Raw genomic sequence first — 16,804 nt, 5'->3', positions numbered from 1 at the left:
TATTCTTCTTCTCAAATAATGTTGAATACTCGATTCTTGGAGACAAAACATATAGAAGCATTTTTTGATGAATTTTGGTTTTTGCAATGGGTTGTTTTCTAAGAAGGGATGGAAACCAAATTTCGTAATCATATTGAAGTTGCCACAAAAGAAGCAAAGAGTACGGTTGAGTATATGGAAACTCTAATGTAGAAGTAGCTAACAAAATCTATGTTCGTTGTTAGTATTAGTCATAGGTCATGGTGAAGGAGTTATTATTAGCTCAAGTTATTTTTTTTAGTTCAAGTTATTTTTTTTCCATTATGTTTTTTTCTAAATTTGTAGTCTTTGATGTTGTTGAAGTGCATCAATTTATGGTGTTGGTTGTATTAATCGTTATTTTTAATATCAGATATTATGGTGTGTTTATCTTAATGTATATGTGTTTAATATATGTTTGTTATTATTTTTTATATTTTTTAGTTACTCTTCAATTTTTAGACAAACTATATAATTATCGTCCCAATATATTATTCGACTAAAAAAAGACACAATTTTATGCGAATCATTTTTTAGTCATAGTAGCTAAGCATCTTTTAGCAATATGATCTCGAGGAACTTTGGTGATCATACACCAATTGAAAGACACAATCTTATGTACTACTATTATCACTACCTAATTAAATGAAAGGATCTCATGGGTCTTGTTCTGCATAATATATGCAGTTCTTTAAATCTGTACAAGCCCCTTATTTTTTGAGGAGTTGTTTTGTTGGATGTAGAAATGGTTATTTGCACTATTCAAGATATTTCAGTTACTTTTTTTAAGCAATAATTTGCTTCTTTTTCGGTGTATATTTTTACCATCTTTCTTCATTTCAATGAATTGTTATATTTTATGTCTATTGCATACTTGAATAAATAAAAGATGACAAACTACATTAATTTGAGAGGACTAATTTGCGAATCTACATCATTTTTATTACATATCAAAACTTTTGAAAAATGAAAAAACAAATACTAATAAAATATGGTATTTATATAATACAACCATATAGTAAGTTCAAATGAAGGAAAATATCAATCTTTTACTAAGTGACTGTTCTCCCCATCTTATTTTCAGTTCAGTTTAATTCAATTTAATTTAGTTCCAATCAGTTCAGTTCCTAAATTATTATCATTACTATTAGTTATGATTTAATTCAATTCAGTTCATTTTAGTTACAATCAGTTCAGTTCAGATCAGTTACAATCACCTCAGTTCAGTTCAATTGCAATCAGTACAATTCCGTTGTTTTATGCCAAATAGAACGGACCCTAACATGACTTATTAAATTAATAGAAATGTCCTTAGTTTCTTATTTTTCTTTTTACTCGGCTATATTTTTATGCACCATATTTATAACTTTAACACCTAATCATCCAACTGTTTCTTCTATGCCATCCAATAAAACTGTCATTAATGTTAGTTTGCTGACACAATTGCTACACATCATTCTACTATATAAAGGTTCAAAATTTTGCTTAGGTGAATGTAGACAAGGTCATAAAAATCTTATGTGTCAATTAAAAACCAATTTTTTTGCTCTAATGAATAAATAGGTGGCACAATGAAATTCGAACGGGAGAGATTTGAGCAAATCAACCAAGATTATGGTTAATTTGAGTGATTTTACGTTTAAATTAAGCAATTACTATCATCAAATCTCTATGTACATAATCAACAGTAAATCATTGTCTTTTTGATTTATTTGATTGATATGGAAAACGTAATTTATGCTAAGGATTTGAATTTCTCAATCAACTTAAATTTTGAGAATCTCATCAATCCCCAATCAACCTTAATTCTGGATTATCAAAATCATTGCCTTTTTAACGCCTGAAATAATTTTAAAAGAGGCAAGCAACTTCTAAACTAGGTTCCACCACAAATCTTCCACTTAATATCAATTCCTTCGTCTTTTTATTTACATCTCCATGTCCAAATGTGATAGGTTGTGGGTAGTGGGTTTATTTGCAATAGGATTCATTTAATCGAAGGAGTTGCATCATTGGTAAAAATAAAGTGGAGGATTGATGCATGTTCTCTTCGGCATAAATTAGCTGAACTGAACTGAACTAAACTAAACTAAACTAAACTAAACTAAACTAAATATTGATATGTGAGAGTAAAAGTATTGTCGTCCAGAGCTAAACTGAACTGAAAATAAATTGAGGAGAACAAGCCTGAGTATAAGCAAGCAAGAACTATATGAAATCTGAAAAAAGAATTAGCAAGAACTATATGTGTATGATTTTTCATATAATATGTCAAAAGAGTTTAGTTGATGATTTGAATTATGTGGACTTGATATATGTTGGTTGTATATTTGTATAACATAGTATATGGCAGATGAAATCATCTGCCAAATGTATACTTTAAATCTACACGTTGATGAATGACTGTCAATGTAATAACATATGTAATTTTGCAAAGAAAAATACGTGTCAATATTACGACAATTATTTTCTATTCACAATATCTCTTTGTTTAATTATTTTCCATGATTGACTCGACAATTGTGAATAGAAAATATTTTTATGCACCATATTTATAACTTTAACACCTAATCATCCAACAACCATAGTTCAGTTCAAATGGAATCGTTAGAAATTTTAGGAAAGGAGAGCTTGAGTTTCTTTTTCCTAAGATGGTTGAGAAAAGAATGGGTTTAATAAGTATGCATATGGACCATCGAACAATGGTTCTAGAAGATATAAGGGAACGAGTGATTGTTCTAATATAGCTAACATAGTGGGGATGTTAATATTGTAGGTAAAATGTTTTGTCTAATAAAAAAAATCCATGAAATGATAAGTCTATTTATTTATAGTATATACATTGGTACCACTAAGTTTTGGTTTCTAAACATATCTGCACATTATTTTTAAGTTCTTATATAACAAGCAACACAAGAGAGGGAAACCAAATTGAGGAAGTCTTATAATAAGAAGGTGAAAAAAAAACAAATATAAAGAAAAGCAAAATGTACATATAATGTGACACTCACTCTCTTAGGAATGAGCGACACTCTATTTATATTAAAATACGTTCTAATCATGTTACACATACACTCTTAATTATGCAATATTATACCTCCCTCAATCAAAATACTGGGATCACGTGTTGATTAATTCACATAATGTGGTTAACATGACCGATGATGCTCAAACTACTAACAATGTGGATTATGTTATAGAAAAGATTGCATGCCAATATAATTTTCATTATCAATAACTTGAATATATCTTTGGTTATGATCAAATCTCACCATATATAATTATAGGATGAAAGCAATGTGAACATGCAAAATTAGGCTGGGAGTGACAAGGATGTGGAAGGAGATAAAAGGCCATAATAATGTACCAAGTAACCAACGTCCTCAACTCTAACTATTCATAGATAAAAAAAGTTATTACTCCCTTTTTTTTAGTAAGACACTTTTGTGTTTTCTATTTCCTATAGTACAATTAAATTTACACTGTTATTTTAGACACAACCCACTATTTTAATAAATATTATTCTCACTACTAATAAATTAAGGTCGTCCTACACACTCTCATATTCAAATGAAACAAAAGATACAATTACTAGAAACAATGACATTTCTAGAAGATCTAAAGTTAATGTGATGGATAACATTACATGAGTTTCATTTACATGAGTTTGAGAAGTGAGTATGGGATAAGTTTGAGCATTAAGATGTTATCAATTTAAAGTTAATTAACTTACCTTTAGCTTTGTTCATTTTAGTGTGAGTTCTAGGATATCATTAAATATTTCATCCGTTTCAATTTAAATGCTACATATAGAAAATGTGGAGCTTTAACAAAGGTAGAGAGAGAAAGCGAGGACCAGATAAGTTTGAGCATTAAGATGTTATCAATTTAAAGTTAATTAACTTACCTTTAGCTTTGTTCATTTTAGTGTGAGTTCTAGGATATCAATAAATATTTCATCCGTTTCAATTAAATGCTACATATAGAAAATGTGGAGCTTTAACAAAGGTAGAGAGAGAAAGCGAGGACCAGATTAGGCCACCTCTTTTTTGAATAAAAAAAACCAGCGAGTGACTCACCATCTTAATACTTGGGTTGGGTGGACTGTGAAGTTGGCTAATATGAATTGTCCCGGTTAATTTTTCAAGGCGAGTGGACGGCTCAACATGCATGGGCTGTGATGGGACACCCTAATGACCATCTTTAATTTTAGGAAAGTGTATAGCAAGTATTTTCAAACAAATAGGGTATAATACCAATTATTATAAATAAGTCCTAAGTCATAATCGTACAACCCAAGGGTTGTAAACCATTTTTAAATCATATTCTCAATACTAATAGATTATAAACATTGAAATAATAAGCTAATAGTTTTAGTTAAAACTATCTAAAATTGTTCTCATGTAATTCTCAAAATTTTAAAATATTGACAATACGCAATGCACCATTGATAGTAATATGTGAAAAATATTTATTCATTCTCTAAGATTTTAATTCACTAATGTTCAATGTCAAAATTTGATATAATTTTATCTTTAATAGCTCATATGTGTAAAATCATCATTTTTATAGTTCTATGGTTGTGGATTCTGACGTGAACAGAGCCAGTTGTATAATGGGTGCAGTCGTAAGTCAAGTATTTTTTTCCAGAATATCTTAATTCGCAACGGAAAAAAGAAATATCGTACATGAAATATGCGCCCTCAGTATACATTGGTTTTATGAAGTAAACAAAAAAAAAACCTTCATATTATATTTTACATGAAAAGATATGTGATCGACCAATTAGAAAAAAAAAATGCTAAAATCATTACTAACACTTCAATAGAATTTTTTTAGCAAAGCTATGTAAATAGTACAGAATAGATGAAACTCATTACATATATTTTTATAATAAAAAATAGGAACACTATAATGCTTGAGGAGAAAATTAAGAAGAGTCGAAAGGGGATTAGACTAGATCATATCAAGTTCCGATCCGCCGAAGAAATAATACCTTAGGAAAAATTATGAACAAACAAACTCATCTAATGCTATCTATATTGTCAAGGCAATTGGAATGGAAGCCAGAAATGGTGTTGACTGTTGTAATACGGAGAAATTTTTTCAAAACATGAAATGAAAGTAGATTAGGTTTGCTTCTGTAACGGAATTTTGATTTTTTCATGGTTTAGAAATTAGAAAGTAAGGTTTATTAAAGAAACAGAGGGAAGTATTGGATAAAAGAACTGACGATTATGTTACTGAAAATTTTACTCTGTTTCTTTTGGTTAATTTTATGGGTAAGGACTTTTTCTTAATGTGTATCTTAATAACATACTTCTTTTTTATTGTCAAATTCCACCTATCAAACAAAAAAAACTATATTAACCTTTTTAAATAAAAGGTAAATAAATTAAATTGTAAATATTTATCTAATTAGGCTATGTTCTCACGACTTATTAAAATATATTTTATTAAGTTAAGTTTAGCAAAAAAAATTTAAGTTCAACAACAATAATAAGTTCAACAAAAATAAGTTAAGTTTAGTAAAAAATCAATTAGCAAAAAAAGTCAAATTGAGCAAAATAAATTCAATAAAAAATAATTTCAACAAAAACAAGTTAAGTTCAACAAAAATAAGTTAAATTCAGTAAAAATAAGTTAAGTTAAACAAAATAAAGCTGAAAAAACAGAGTCTTAACATGACGATATTATACCATATCAAAAAAGACATATACTTCTTCGTTCTGAAATAAGTGAAATACTAATCTCTTTCATATGAGAGTTTTTTTTATAGGGGTATTTCACTTATTTCGGAATGGAGGAAGTATATGATTAATATGATAGATGATTCAAAATTCAAAAAAATGGTATTAGGATACATGACATGAAATATCTATATCATATTATTATGGACCAAAATGTCAATCTATAAAGGGGAATTTTTGAGATATTTTACCAACGTAGTATATATTATAAAAATATAATTTCATATTTTATATTTTTAAAAATAATTTTGCATTATGCATATGTCTAAAAATTATTTGATTCATATTTAATTACATACTACTTTGTTGCGAGTACAAGTATTTATGAGAGTAGAAGAAAATAGATATTTGGAATAAAAATAGATATTTGGAATAAAAATAGATATTTGGAAGTCATATGTAAGAAGATATATGAAAAAAAAGTGATAGTATTGGTAATTTTTGATGAGTCATGATTACTTAATAAAGAAATATCAAGTAAAAAGAGACTAACATTATTGAAATATGTAACAAATAAATGTCTCAAGGATTGCAAAAGTTATAAGTGTTAGTTCAACAACAATTAATTGTCACGAATTAATATCTTTTATTTTTTAGATAACATGCGCGATGTTCAGTCAATGATGTGTACGCAAACATAAGATGGGTTAAATGATACTGTATCACAAAAGAGAGGGGTTGAGCAAGACTACGAAATTCGGGTGGTGTAATGGCTGCATTAACGAGTGCCAGTAATAATGCAAATTGTCATTTTATTTGAACCTCTTAATGAAGTAATGGGTTAAGCGAATACTTTTTCATTAGATAGGTTGAACTAGAGTATTAGAGAATCTAATAAATTGTTCGACAAACTAAAATAAAAAACAGCCAAAGTGGTACACAATATGATAGAGTACCATTCTATTTTTTTTATTCCTTATTAAAAACAAAAAAAATTTATAAATTCAGTCAAATTTATATAAGTTCACATAAAATCTAATGAAAATTAAAAAGTCAGTTCAGAAAAAGACTCATAAAATAAGGTCTAATCAATTCGAATAATTTTGTTCAAATAAATTCGATTAAGATTGAGTGCATGTAATAGTACAAATTGTCATTTTATCTGAACCTCAGTCCTCAACTCTTAATGAAGCAATGGGTTAAGCCAGTATTTTTTCATTAGATAGGTTGAACTATAGTGTTAGAGAATCTAATAAATGATTCGACGTATTAACCATAAACTTTTCTCTTCTTGCGGCATTATCTGTAAAACTAAATGAGGTATTGTCAAAATAAATATCTCAACGTCATACTAGGAAAAAAGGAAGCTTATATTGACAAAATAACGTGAAAGGTTTTCAAATTCCTTTGATTGCTAGCAAGGAAGGAACAATTTACCACATATATGTCAGTTTTCTTACAGATATTCTATGTGTTTCGTATAGTTATAGAGATTGGCAGAAACTGTAGATAAAGTAAGAGAGACATAAGGAGATCCTTTGAGTAAATTATTTGTATTACATATGAACTCAAAATAATTATTTTGAAGTCATGATAGAATAATGTAAAAACAATTGAGTATAATTTAATCGGTACATTCTATACGATATTCTATGATATTTATCATTTTTTCATAAATAAAGTATAATTATATTTTAAAATTGGCCTTTATCCATATGAGGCATTAGGAAAGCATATAACTCCCTACTTATGTGATTATAAACTAAATCTAACAAAAACAATAATCTTGATTATATTATTGTACACACAATCTTGCCTTTTTAGTACCAAGGATTTTATATTATCCAAAATTATGTTATAATTTATATGATGATTGGGACGTAACATATTAGTTAATAATAAATTTTACTATAATGTTCGAAAATCAAAATGTACTACTTAATGGGAGAATTCAACTCTAGAAGGATGTATATACGAAGTTCAATCTATATGATATAATGAGCAAAGCCAGGAAAGGATGTATCATCATATAGATTGAACTTCGTTTATTGAGCAAAGCCAAGTTCCAAATTATGCAAAAAAAAAAAATCATAACTTGCTTATGCTAGCTTCTGTCAATCAAGGAAATAATTTGCATACATGATATATTGACGTATTGCTTATTGACTAAAAAGGAAACAATCAGTAGATAATATAATATATGTATGTGTTTTAGGGAGTTGAGGTTTACATATCAACATTTATTTTTGAAAATATAACTTATATTTTCTGAATAATTCATTTACCGGAATTAAAACTTATAAGGATCTATCATATGTTGATACGTGATCACGAGCCATTTTGCAAAAAAAAAGAAGAAGATATTTTTCATGCAGCTTGATTTCTTTGCCACATATATGCCATGTTAGCTAAACAATATTATTAGGAACTCTTTGAATCTCAACAAGAGAAAAGATAGGCAACAATTAAGCTAAATAAAATTAGGAGCTAATTAGGTGATCAGTTAAACAAGTATATATTGAAAAAATAATATGAGAGAGTATTATACTTATTATTCGAAATAAGTCATAAGTCAAAATCGTTATAACATATTTAATGGCGATCCAGGATTTTACAGCTGGTGAGTCACCACGTCCACCACAAAATGTCAATCAATAATTAATGCATGACTTCAAAACTTCAAAAAAGTTTCACTCTAGAAGTAATACTCCGATCCAATTTTTGAGATTTAAACCATATTCATAAAAAAATGTTTTCATTAAAAACCACAAGTCGAACTAATACAAGATACTCAAAATACGAGTTTTCAAATATAAAACTACAAATTAGCTAATTTTAAGCCAATGGGTACATTGGTACCACAACTTGAAGTTCTTCACCACACACATATAAACTTTTCTAATTTTATCAATTCAAACTCAGTAGAATACATTACCTCCTTGCAAATTAACAAAAATCCATCAACAGATTACAAAATCAACTAAAAAAATGTATGCAAATTCAACGAAAAAAAGGTAAATGCAGAATTATTGCAAACAATGGTGTCCAATGGGTGGCCTAATGTAATGGTGGTGCAAAGCAGCAAGATATGGAGGTGAAGGGATTGTAGGTAGCGAAACAAAAGTGGCTCAATGGTTGAGTACGAGATATGGTCAAATTGTGTGATCTAATCTATTCTTTAAATGAAGTAGTAGGCCATAAACGAAAAAATTCAATCAATTTTTTTATAAGATTAATAATGGGTCACGTGATCCACAATGATATTAACTACATCAACTACTAAACACACGGGCCATAAGCCATTTTAAAAGTAAATAAATACATGATTATAAAACTTTAAATCACAAGATACTATTTCTACAATGATTTAGGAAAAACAACATAAAATTTTAAATTTATGGAACAAAATTTCCCGTATAATTTGCACAGGTCTAATAGCAAATTAAAATTTACATTTATGTATATACTTATTTTTTATTCCTAACTAACTTTTGTATCATCTATTTGATAGATGAACGAGTTAAATATTTTCACCCTGATTTTGGGGAAATAACATAAAATCTTAAATTTATAAAAATAAAAAATCCCCATGCAGTTGCACGGGTATAAATTTAAAATTATGACTAAGTGGGCAGCTACCAGTGGGTGGCCAAATATGATGCATCGGTGGTGCAAGAAGGTAGAATAAGATTCCATAAGTGGTTGCTGAAACCGGCGTATGCTGGTGTTATTGGTGGTGCGAATTGTGATTTTATCTTAGACTATATGGGAAGCAATAGACAGAGCAAATACTAATTCTATCAACTTTTTAAAAAATATAGTGGTCATGTGATTACCATGACATTAACTACATCAGCCTAAGGACCGGGTTATAAGTCAGTTTCTAAAATAATCTCAATACATTTATGAAATCTTAAATCACAAGTTAATATTCACCACCATGACTTTAGGACAAACTTCTTAAATTTTCAATTTATAAACAAAAACATTTCCCGTGCAGTATGCACGATACGGGAAGTTACTATTATTTTCGGAAGCAATGTCGGAGAAAAAATATTTATCTCAAGAATGACACTAATCCCGCTGACTTCACTAAATTTTTATCGGATTTCAGAGACGACTATTTCTTTTAATTAATGATTTTTTTACTATGACCAAAAATAAAAGTCAAGGACAAACTCTGTCTCATGTAGGCTGTATCTTTCGATACCTGTTTTCAGCATGGACAATTTTATGTTGTCGTTTCCAGAGTTACGAGCAAAAAGGTCTCAAGATCCTTTTTGTTGGATGAAGAACATTGTTTGCGTGCAAATACGCTAAATGTAGTTTACAAGAAGTGTTCGATACAAATTGATTTGAAATTTCATTTTAATTTTTATTCATCACCATTCATACTTTATGTTTTATGATTTTGTGTAATATGGGAAGTTAAGTCAATTTATTATGTGACTTCTTTTAAATATGTAATAAAACAATAAATACTCCCGTGCGTTATGCACGGGTCATAATACTAGTTGTAGTAATAAATACGAAGATATGAAGGAGAGAAAAAATGTGAAAGTGAGTTTGTTTTTTTTTGTTTATTTAGATAAATATGAGATTGGGTAAAATTATATGGATCTAACAAGTAGGGTATGTTAATGTGGATATCAAATAAACTTTAATTTTACAAAATTGGAATAAAGTATTAGTAAAAAATCTTTTGAAAACGGATTTCAATATAAAGTATGAAAATTTGTAGATAACAGAGAAATATCAAGAAATTCAAGTGATCCAATCAAAATTATGAGGACCTTTGGGTGCAATGATATCGCTTCCTATCTCTCAGACTCTCACATGGGAGACCAAAGTTCAAATATTAGTAAAAGCATAATTTCATTGTTATGCAAGAGGGGCGGGTTAGGATGCTCGTTGGGTCGCTGGGTGAAAGTCAGGACTACGTAGAGGTATATTCTTCCTACCAAGGTTCCAAATAGGGGCAAAAAAAAAATATATATTATGATCTTTCAGACTATATACTTGTAATACTTGGAAATTACATTATATTATCTCTGATAAGCACAAAGGATATGACTTTTCAAAATAGTATATACATTTAATAGTTGTTAGTATCAGTATCCATCATAGTTCCAATTTGCCTCCAGTAGTCCAATGAAGTTTTAAAAACATTATCGAAATAATTCCGTGGTGAAGATTGACTTTGAATATACTTAAAATTATTCGAAGATGAAAGTTCTTGTTTGTTTCTGAGTTCTACCAATTATTTCTCCAGAATCCAGAGCATAACTAGATGGAAGGACAAAGAGAGACACGGCTATATGATGCAGCACTTGGAGGAGACGTGCCATCTTTACTCGAATTGCTCCGAGATGATCCTCTGATCCTCGATCGATGCATCATCGAGAAATCATGTCGTTTTGTGCAGTCCCCGTTACATGTAGCAACTAATCATGGGCACTTGGAGTTCATAAAAGAGATTTTATGCCACAAACCAGAGTTAGCAGAGGAGCTTGATCAATCAAAAAGATGGTCACCTCTACATATGGCCTCAGCAAAAGGACATTTAGAGATATTGAAGGCGTTGCTTGCAGTAAATAGTAGCATGTGCTTTGTGCGCGACAAAGATGGAAGGAATGTTATTCATGTTGCAGCCATGAATGGTCAAATTCAAGTGCTTGGTGTGCTTCTTCGAGCTAAGCCACAGGCAGCTCGAGAACGGACTACCGATGGCGAAACTGTTTTACAATTGTGTGTTAAACATAGTCAGTCACAGGCTCTTATGTTCTTGGTACGAACTATGGGTGATGCTCAGCTGCTTAACTCCAAGGATAGTGATGGTAATACTATCTTACACCTATCAGTCGCAGCTAAACATTACGAGGTAACAAAATAGATCAACTTATATTTTTGTCCTCTACTTTTTTTTGTGTATGTGTTCCAAAATTCTACCAGAATTCCTCTTTATTTTGAATTCTGAGTTTTCAAGGAGTTGCTGATGAAAATTGGATAGTATATATATCTTAAACAACACTTATACTTTTGTTATAACAATACTAATGTCTGAAATCAACATTTCACTTCAACTATGTAAAGTCCATTGAGTTCTTACTCAAGGACAAGAGGATGGAGAAAAATGCAATCAACACCAATGGCTTAACCGCGATGGACACTTGCATCCAGACGAAGAAAGATGGTCATGATGGGGGAATTTGGTTAGCCTTGAGGCATGCCAAAGTGTCAAAAGCAAAGGTTTTGCGAAAACCAAAGAAAAGCAGCCGCGATTGGTTGGACAAGCAACGTACTGCTCTTATGGTGGTGTCGTCATTAATAGCCACTATGGCATTTCAAGCCGGAATCAACCCTCCTGGAGGTGTATGGCAAGATGACAAAGATGGCCATAAAGCAGGTACTTCAATAATGGCACATGTTAAGAAACAATCACAACATGATCTTGGAATATACAATGTATTCCTCATCTCCAACACTGTAGGACTAGTCTCATCTTTAACCGTCATAATTCTTCTCATAAGCGGACTCCCTTGTATGAGACTCGTCATGGGATTTTTAATGGTAACTATGTGGATCGCGGTAACAGCAACAACAATGACATATATAGTCTCTGTTTACTTCCTGGTATTCTTCAACGAAAACCTGATATCCTCTACGATGGACCTGACATCGTCCTCCACAAATCCTGTTCTATCAACGATAACATTTGTAATTGGTGTTTGGGTAATTGTGTTAGGATTACTCGTCTTTGGGCATGTTCTTCGCCTGTGCTTTAGACTGATTAAGCAAATAATACGCCTGGTGATACAAGGAATCAAAAGTACTTACACAAAGGCTAGAAACTACCCACCAGTTTAATATATGATGACACTTTGATTTCCAGGTTGTTTCTCATGATTCACCCTTGATTAGTTCATGTAATATTCAATATTAACTATTTCACCAATAAGATAGATTAAGAACAATAGATGTCATGGTTGGTTTTCCCAATTATAATTATTAATTAAAAGCTATAGAGCATAATTTACATGTTCTTGTATCATATGACTATATGTTCTAAGGATGAGGAGCTAGCTCATGTGGTAGAGCACTCCCCTCTGATCCTTGAGGTCAGGGGTTCGATCCTTACCTCGTGAATAAGATCTAAGTTTTCCGTAATAAGATTTGACTCATTGTTGGTTAAGACACGTGGCAAAATTCTAATGACAGATTGAGGATGCCACATGGCGTGTATATATTGCCACGCACGTCTTTTAATATATATGTATAGATGGACATAAGGTAGGGAATGAGCTAATTGAAAGTTTGGATTTCTTCAATGTCACTATTCTGTGGTCTCGCGAATCGAGAAAGAAAAAATTTACTCTCAAATTACAAATTCCAACCACCACAAAACCATAAGGTGCAAACAGTACATATTGTTCAGAGGATATAACCCAATAGCTAGAAATAGACATTAATATATACTGGTATTCGTTCTAACAATAAAAAATTAATTTGAATATTTGATCTCTAATGGATGATTGTTACAAGACCAACTCAACTAAACCTTAAGCTAGTAGTTAGCGACCTAATATTAGTTTTATTTGCTATCATGTCCTTTCACATGAGAGCTTATTGGGCTTGTTAGTGTCAAATGTGGATGCAGCATAGACCCCTTATACCCATCACTATATATATATATTCAACTTTAGAAGTGATTGGTAAATACTTGAACTCCTAGCCTGCTTATCATGCTGGTTCTAATAACATGTTAGGTGACTAACTCAACAAAAAGTTTAAACTTATGGTTTGGAGTCCATATAATATATCTTCTGTATTTTCCTATTCTCTCTAATATCTCTAATAATTAGCCCTACTTTCCCCCGTAAGATATTCTAGACATTTGCAGTACCACAAGAGAATTTATCACATAGATCATGTCAAGTTGTCATATATCACACCAATTTACCATGTACTATTTCTGTTGATGGCTTATTTCTACAAAATAAAAGATGAGAATAGTCTTCTATTCAACATAATGGTTTTGGCTTGTTATATGACCATTCCAACATTGGTAGGGAACAAATGAAGGTGACATTAATTAGAGTGAATCTGAAACTCACTTTTTAAGGTGAAATTAACACACTTAAAGATTCAGGAAAATGGAAACGAGGTCAACCTTACAACTTGAGAAATACATTCTTAAATTTTCCTTGACATTTCTCAAATATTAGTGCCACAATAAATATGTGATTATCTACAGCCAATTACTAAAATTCAAGCAATCATATTGAAACTCGACTTACAATCTTACATGAAACTTTTGATAGCATTTCTTAGTCGATCCTAGATTGGATTAGTGAACAAATGGCCTTTCCCATACAATGGAGAACATGGATTGGGCCCTGATGCATTACGACCACCTCGGCATCAATTTTAGTGAATGGATCTCCAACTCCCCATTTCAATCTCCTGGATGGTCATCGGTAATAGGAATGTAAGTGGATTGGACTGGATTAGGCTTTGTCTAATACAAATTCAGTCCAAAGTTTTTTGAACTCGAGAAATTGAGTCCAAATTAAATCGGATCCATTTTTTTTTTAGTCCAGTCCAGTCGAGTCAGTAACTTTTTTCTTGTGTCCAAATCCAATCATGTCCAGTCCGATTATTTTATAATTTTTCCCCCCAATTTAGGTTCACAATGTTTTCTCATGATTGAATCATTGAAATTCAAAAAATTGGACTCATTACGTCAATTTCATAAAATAAGTTACATGCATCTTTACATCTTTAAAGTCTTATATGATGCAAAGTACATAATACAAAAAGGGAGAAAAGAGTTAAAATAACTTTTGCCTTTTAAGTTTTCAATACTCACTTTAAATTTTTGAAGGATAAGTGAAAGCACTGGCGCAAGGTAAAAAATTTAGGGCGTGAAGGTTAAAAAATTTAAAATTTCAACAAAAATGTTAAGGAAATATATATATATATATATATATATATATATATATATATATATATATATATATATATATATAATATATATATATATATATATATATTATATATTTATTATATATATATTATATATAGGGCAAGATCACATGAGAATGCTCCTTACATGAGAAATGAGAATGAATCTCAACCACACGATTGATTTAGAGTTACAACACTTATTCATTAGAGTTATATCCCTCTAAAAATTTTGAATTCAAAAAAAATTTGTTTTGTTTTTGAATTTTTTTTTCAAATATTTTGTTTTTGGAGTTACATCACTTTTTCATTAGAGTTACATCACTTATTCATAAGAGTTATGGCGTGTAAAATTCATTCTCATTTCTCATATAAGTATGCATTCTCATATGAACTCACTTATATTATATATATATATATATATATATATATATATATATAATGACGAGGATATCCTTAATATCCTCTATTACACCTTCTCATTCTGTGCAGGGGAAACCACGTAGAGATTGGACGACCTTAAGAACTCAAAACGCTAACCAGACAAACCTTTGGTGAAAATGTCAGCAATTTGTAACTCAGTTGTATATAACGAACAACTAAGTCACCATGAGCAACATGCTCCCGAATAAAATGATAATTAATTTTAATATGTTTGCTACGATCATGCTGAATCGTGTTTACAGCAAGATAAGAAGCAGATACTTTATCACAAAATAGTTTCACGGAAGTACGGATGATGAGGCCCAACTCAGCGAGTAAAGAACGAAGTGAGAGGGTGTCCAGAACCGTATAAGCAACAACACGATATTCAGCCTCAGTGGAGGATATGGAAACAGTGGGTTGTTTTTTCGAGCGCCCGGAGATAAGGTTACCACCAAGAAGGATGGCATAACCAGTGGTAGAACGACAACTATCCGGACAACTTACCCAATCAACATAAGAATATGCAATCATGATGGATATGGTTTTAGAGGGGTGAAGCCTGAGACCATAGTCATATGTACCCTGCAAATAACTCAATACGCTTAACAACCAACAAGTGAGCAGTGGGGGGCATGCATAAATTGAAGATCCTTCATGTGCAACCATCCCTTCTCTGTCTCGACATCATAAACCCACTTGGGTACCCATATGTCTCGCACGAATATCCCTTCTGTTTACAGAGAAACAACTTAAATATCGTGTATGAACATATTATAATTATCATCAAATGGGTCAATATTTCCATGAGTCGGTATGCAGAGACTTAGGCCCCTTTCTTTATTTTGTAATGAGAGAAACTGAACATAATTGAATTGAACTGATTGAGTTGAGAGAAACTGAATTGCACATAGAAACTGAATTGAACTGAAAATAAGTCAAAAAGAATAGTGCCTTATAGAACCTATTAGACAATTGTTAGCTCTATTTACGTACATCTTGATAAATGTGAAAACATTGTTCATAATTAGATGAATTTTACAAGATCATATGAAATTTTCCTACAAATGTTAATAATAAGGTTATCACATTTCTTGACAACCGTGTGAATACATTTTTTTTTTCCAATTATAAAAGATGGAACACTTCTTAGGCTAAAATTTGCAAAGAATAAAGGTGATCATTGGGTAAATCAAGCGGAGTTGAGTTGGGTCGAGTCATGAAACATGCCATGTTGAGAGAACATGATCCTTGACTTAACATATGTAATGCATAAATGGAAATATTACATTATCTATTTCTGGCAATGTAATTTTTCTGTGTGGTCTCAACCAAGAAAAATCTATATCAATCGATTATCAAACCATTCCCTTGACTTTATGGGTTTTTTTTCAAATGTGCGACTAAATTCTTCAGTAATACGAAGTCAATTGTTAGAAAATTCATTTCTAATAGAGAATATTATTAAAAAATTCGATACCATAGTTCCAATTATTCCTCTGGTTGGATCCTTGGCTAAAGCGAAATTTTGTAACGTATTAGGACATCCCGTTAGTAAGTCGGTCTGGGCCGATTTATCCGATTCGGATATTATTGATCGATTTGGACGTATATGCAGAAATCTTTCTCATTATTATAGTGGCTCTTCAAGAAAAAAAAAGTTTGTATCGAATAAAGTATATACTTCGACTTTCTTGTGCTAGAACTTT

The 16,804-nt window shown here is 30.8% G+C and overlaps 1 protein-coding gene across 1 annotated transcript; it reads left to right on the top strand.

Moving 5' to 3' along the window:
- The first annotated feature begins 10,794 nt into the window (after positions 1-10,794).
- On the top strand, positions 10,795-12,744 carry LOC125494905 (ankyrin repeat-containing protein ITN1-like). Its single transcript, XM_048638791.2, has 2 exons — positions 10,795-11,589; positions 11,802-12,744. Exons 1-2 carry the CDS (start codon positions 10,999-11,001, stop codon positions 12,573-12,575), a joined length of 1,365 nt encoding a protein of 454 aa, XP_048494748.1. The 5' UTR covers positions 10,795-10,998; the 3' UTR covers positions 12,576-12,744.
- Positions 12,745-16,804: the final 4,060 nt, after the last annotated feature.

The sequence above is a fragment of the Beta vulgaris genome, chromosome 2, assembly GCF_026745355.1.
Source record: "Beta vulgaris subsp. vulgaris cultivar EL10 chromosome 2, EL10.2, whole genome shotgun sequence".
NCBI lineage: Eukaryota > Viridiplantae > Streptophyta > Magnoliopsida > Caryophyllales > Amaranthaceae > Beta > Beta vulgaris.
This window is presented reverse-complemented; position numbering and strand designations above follow the sequence as displayed.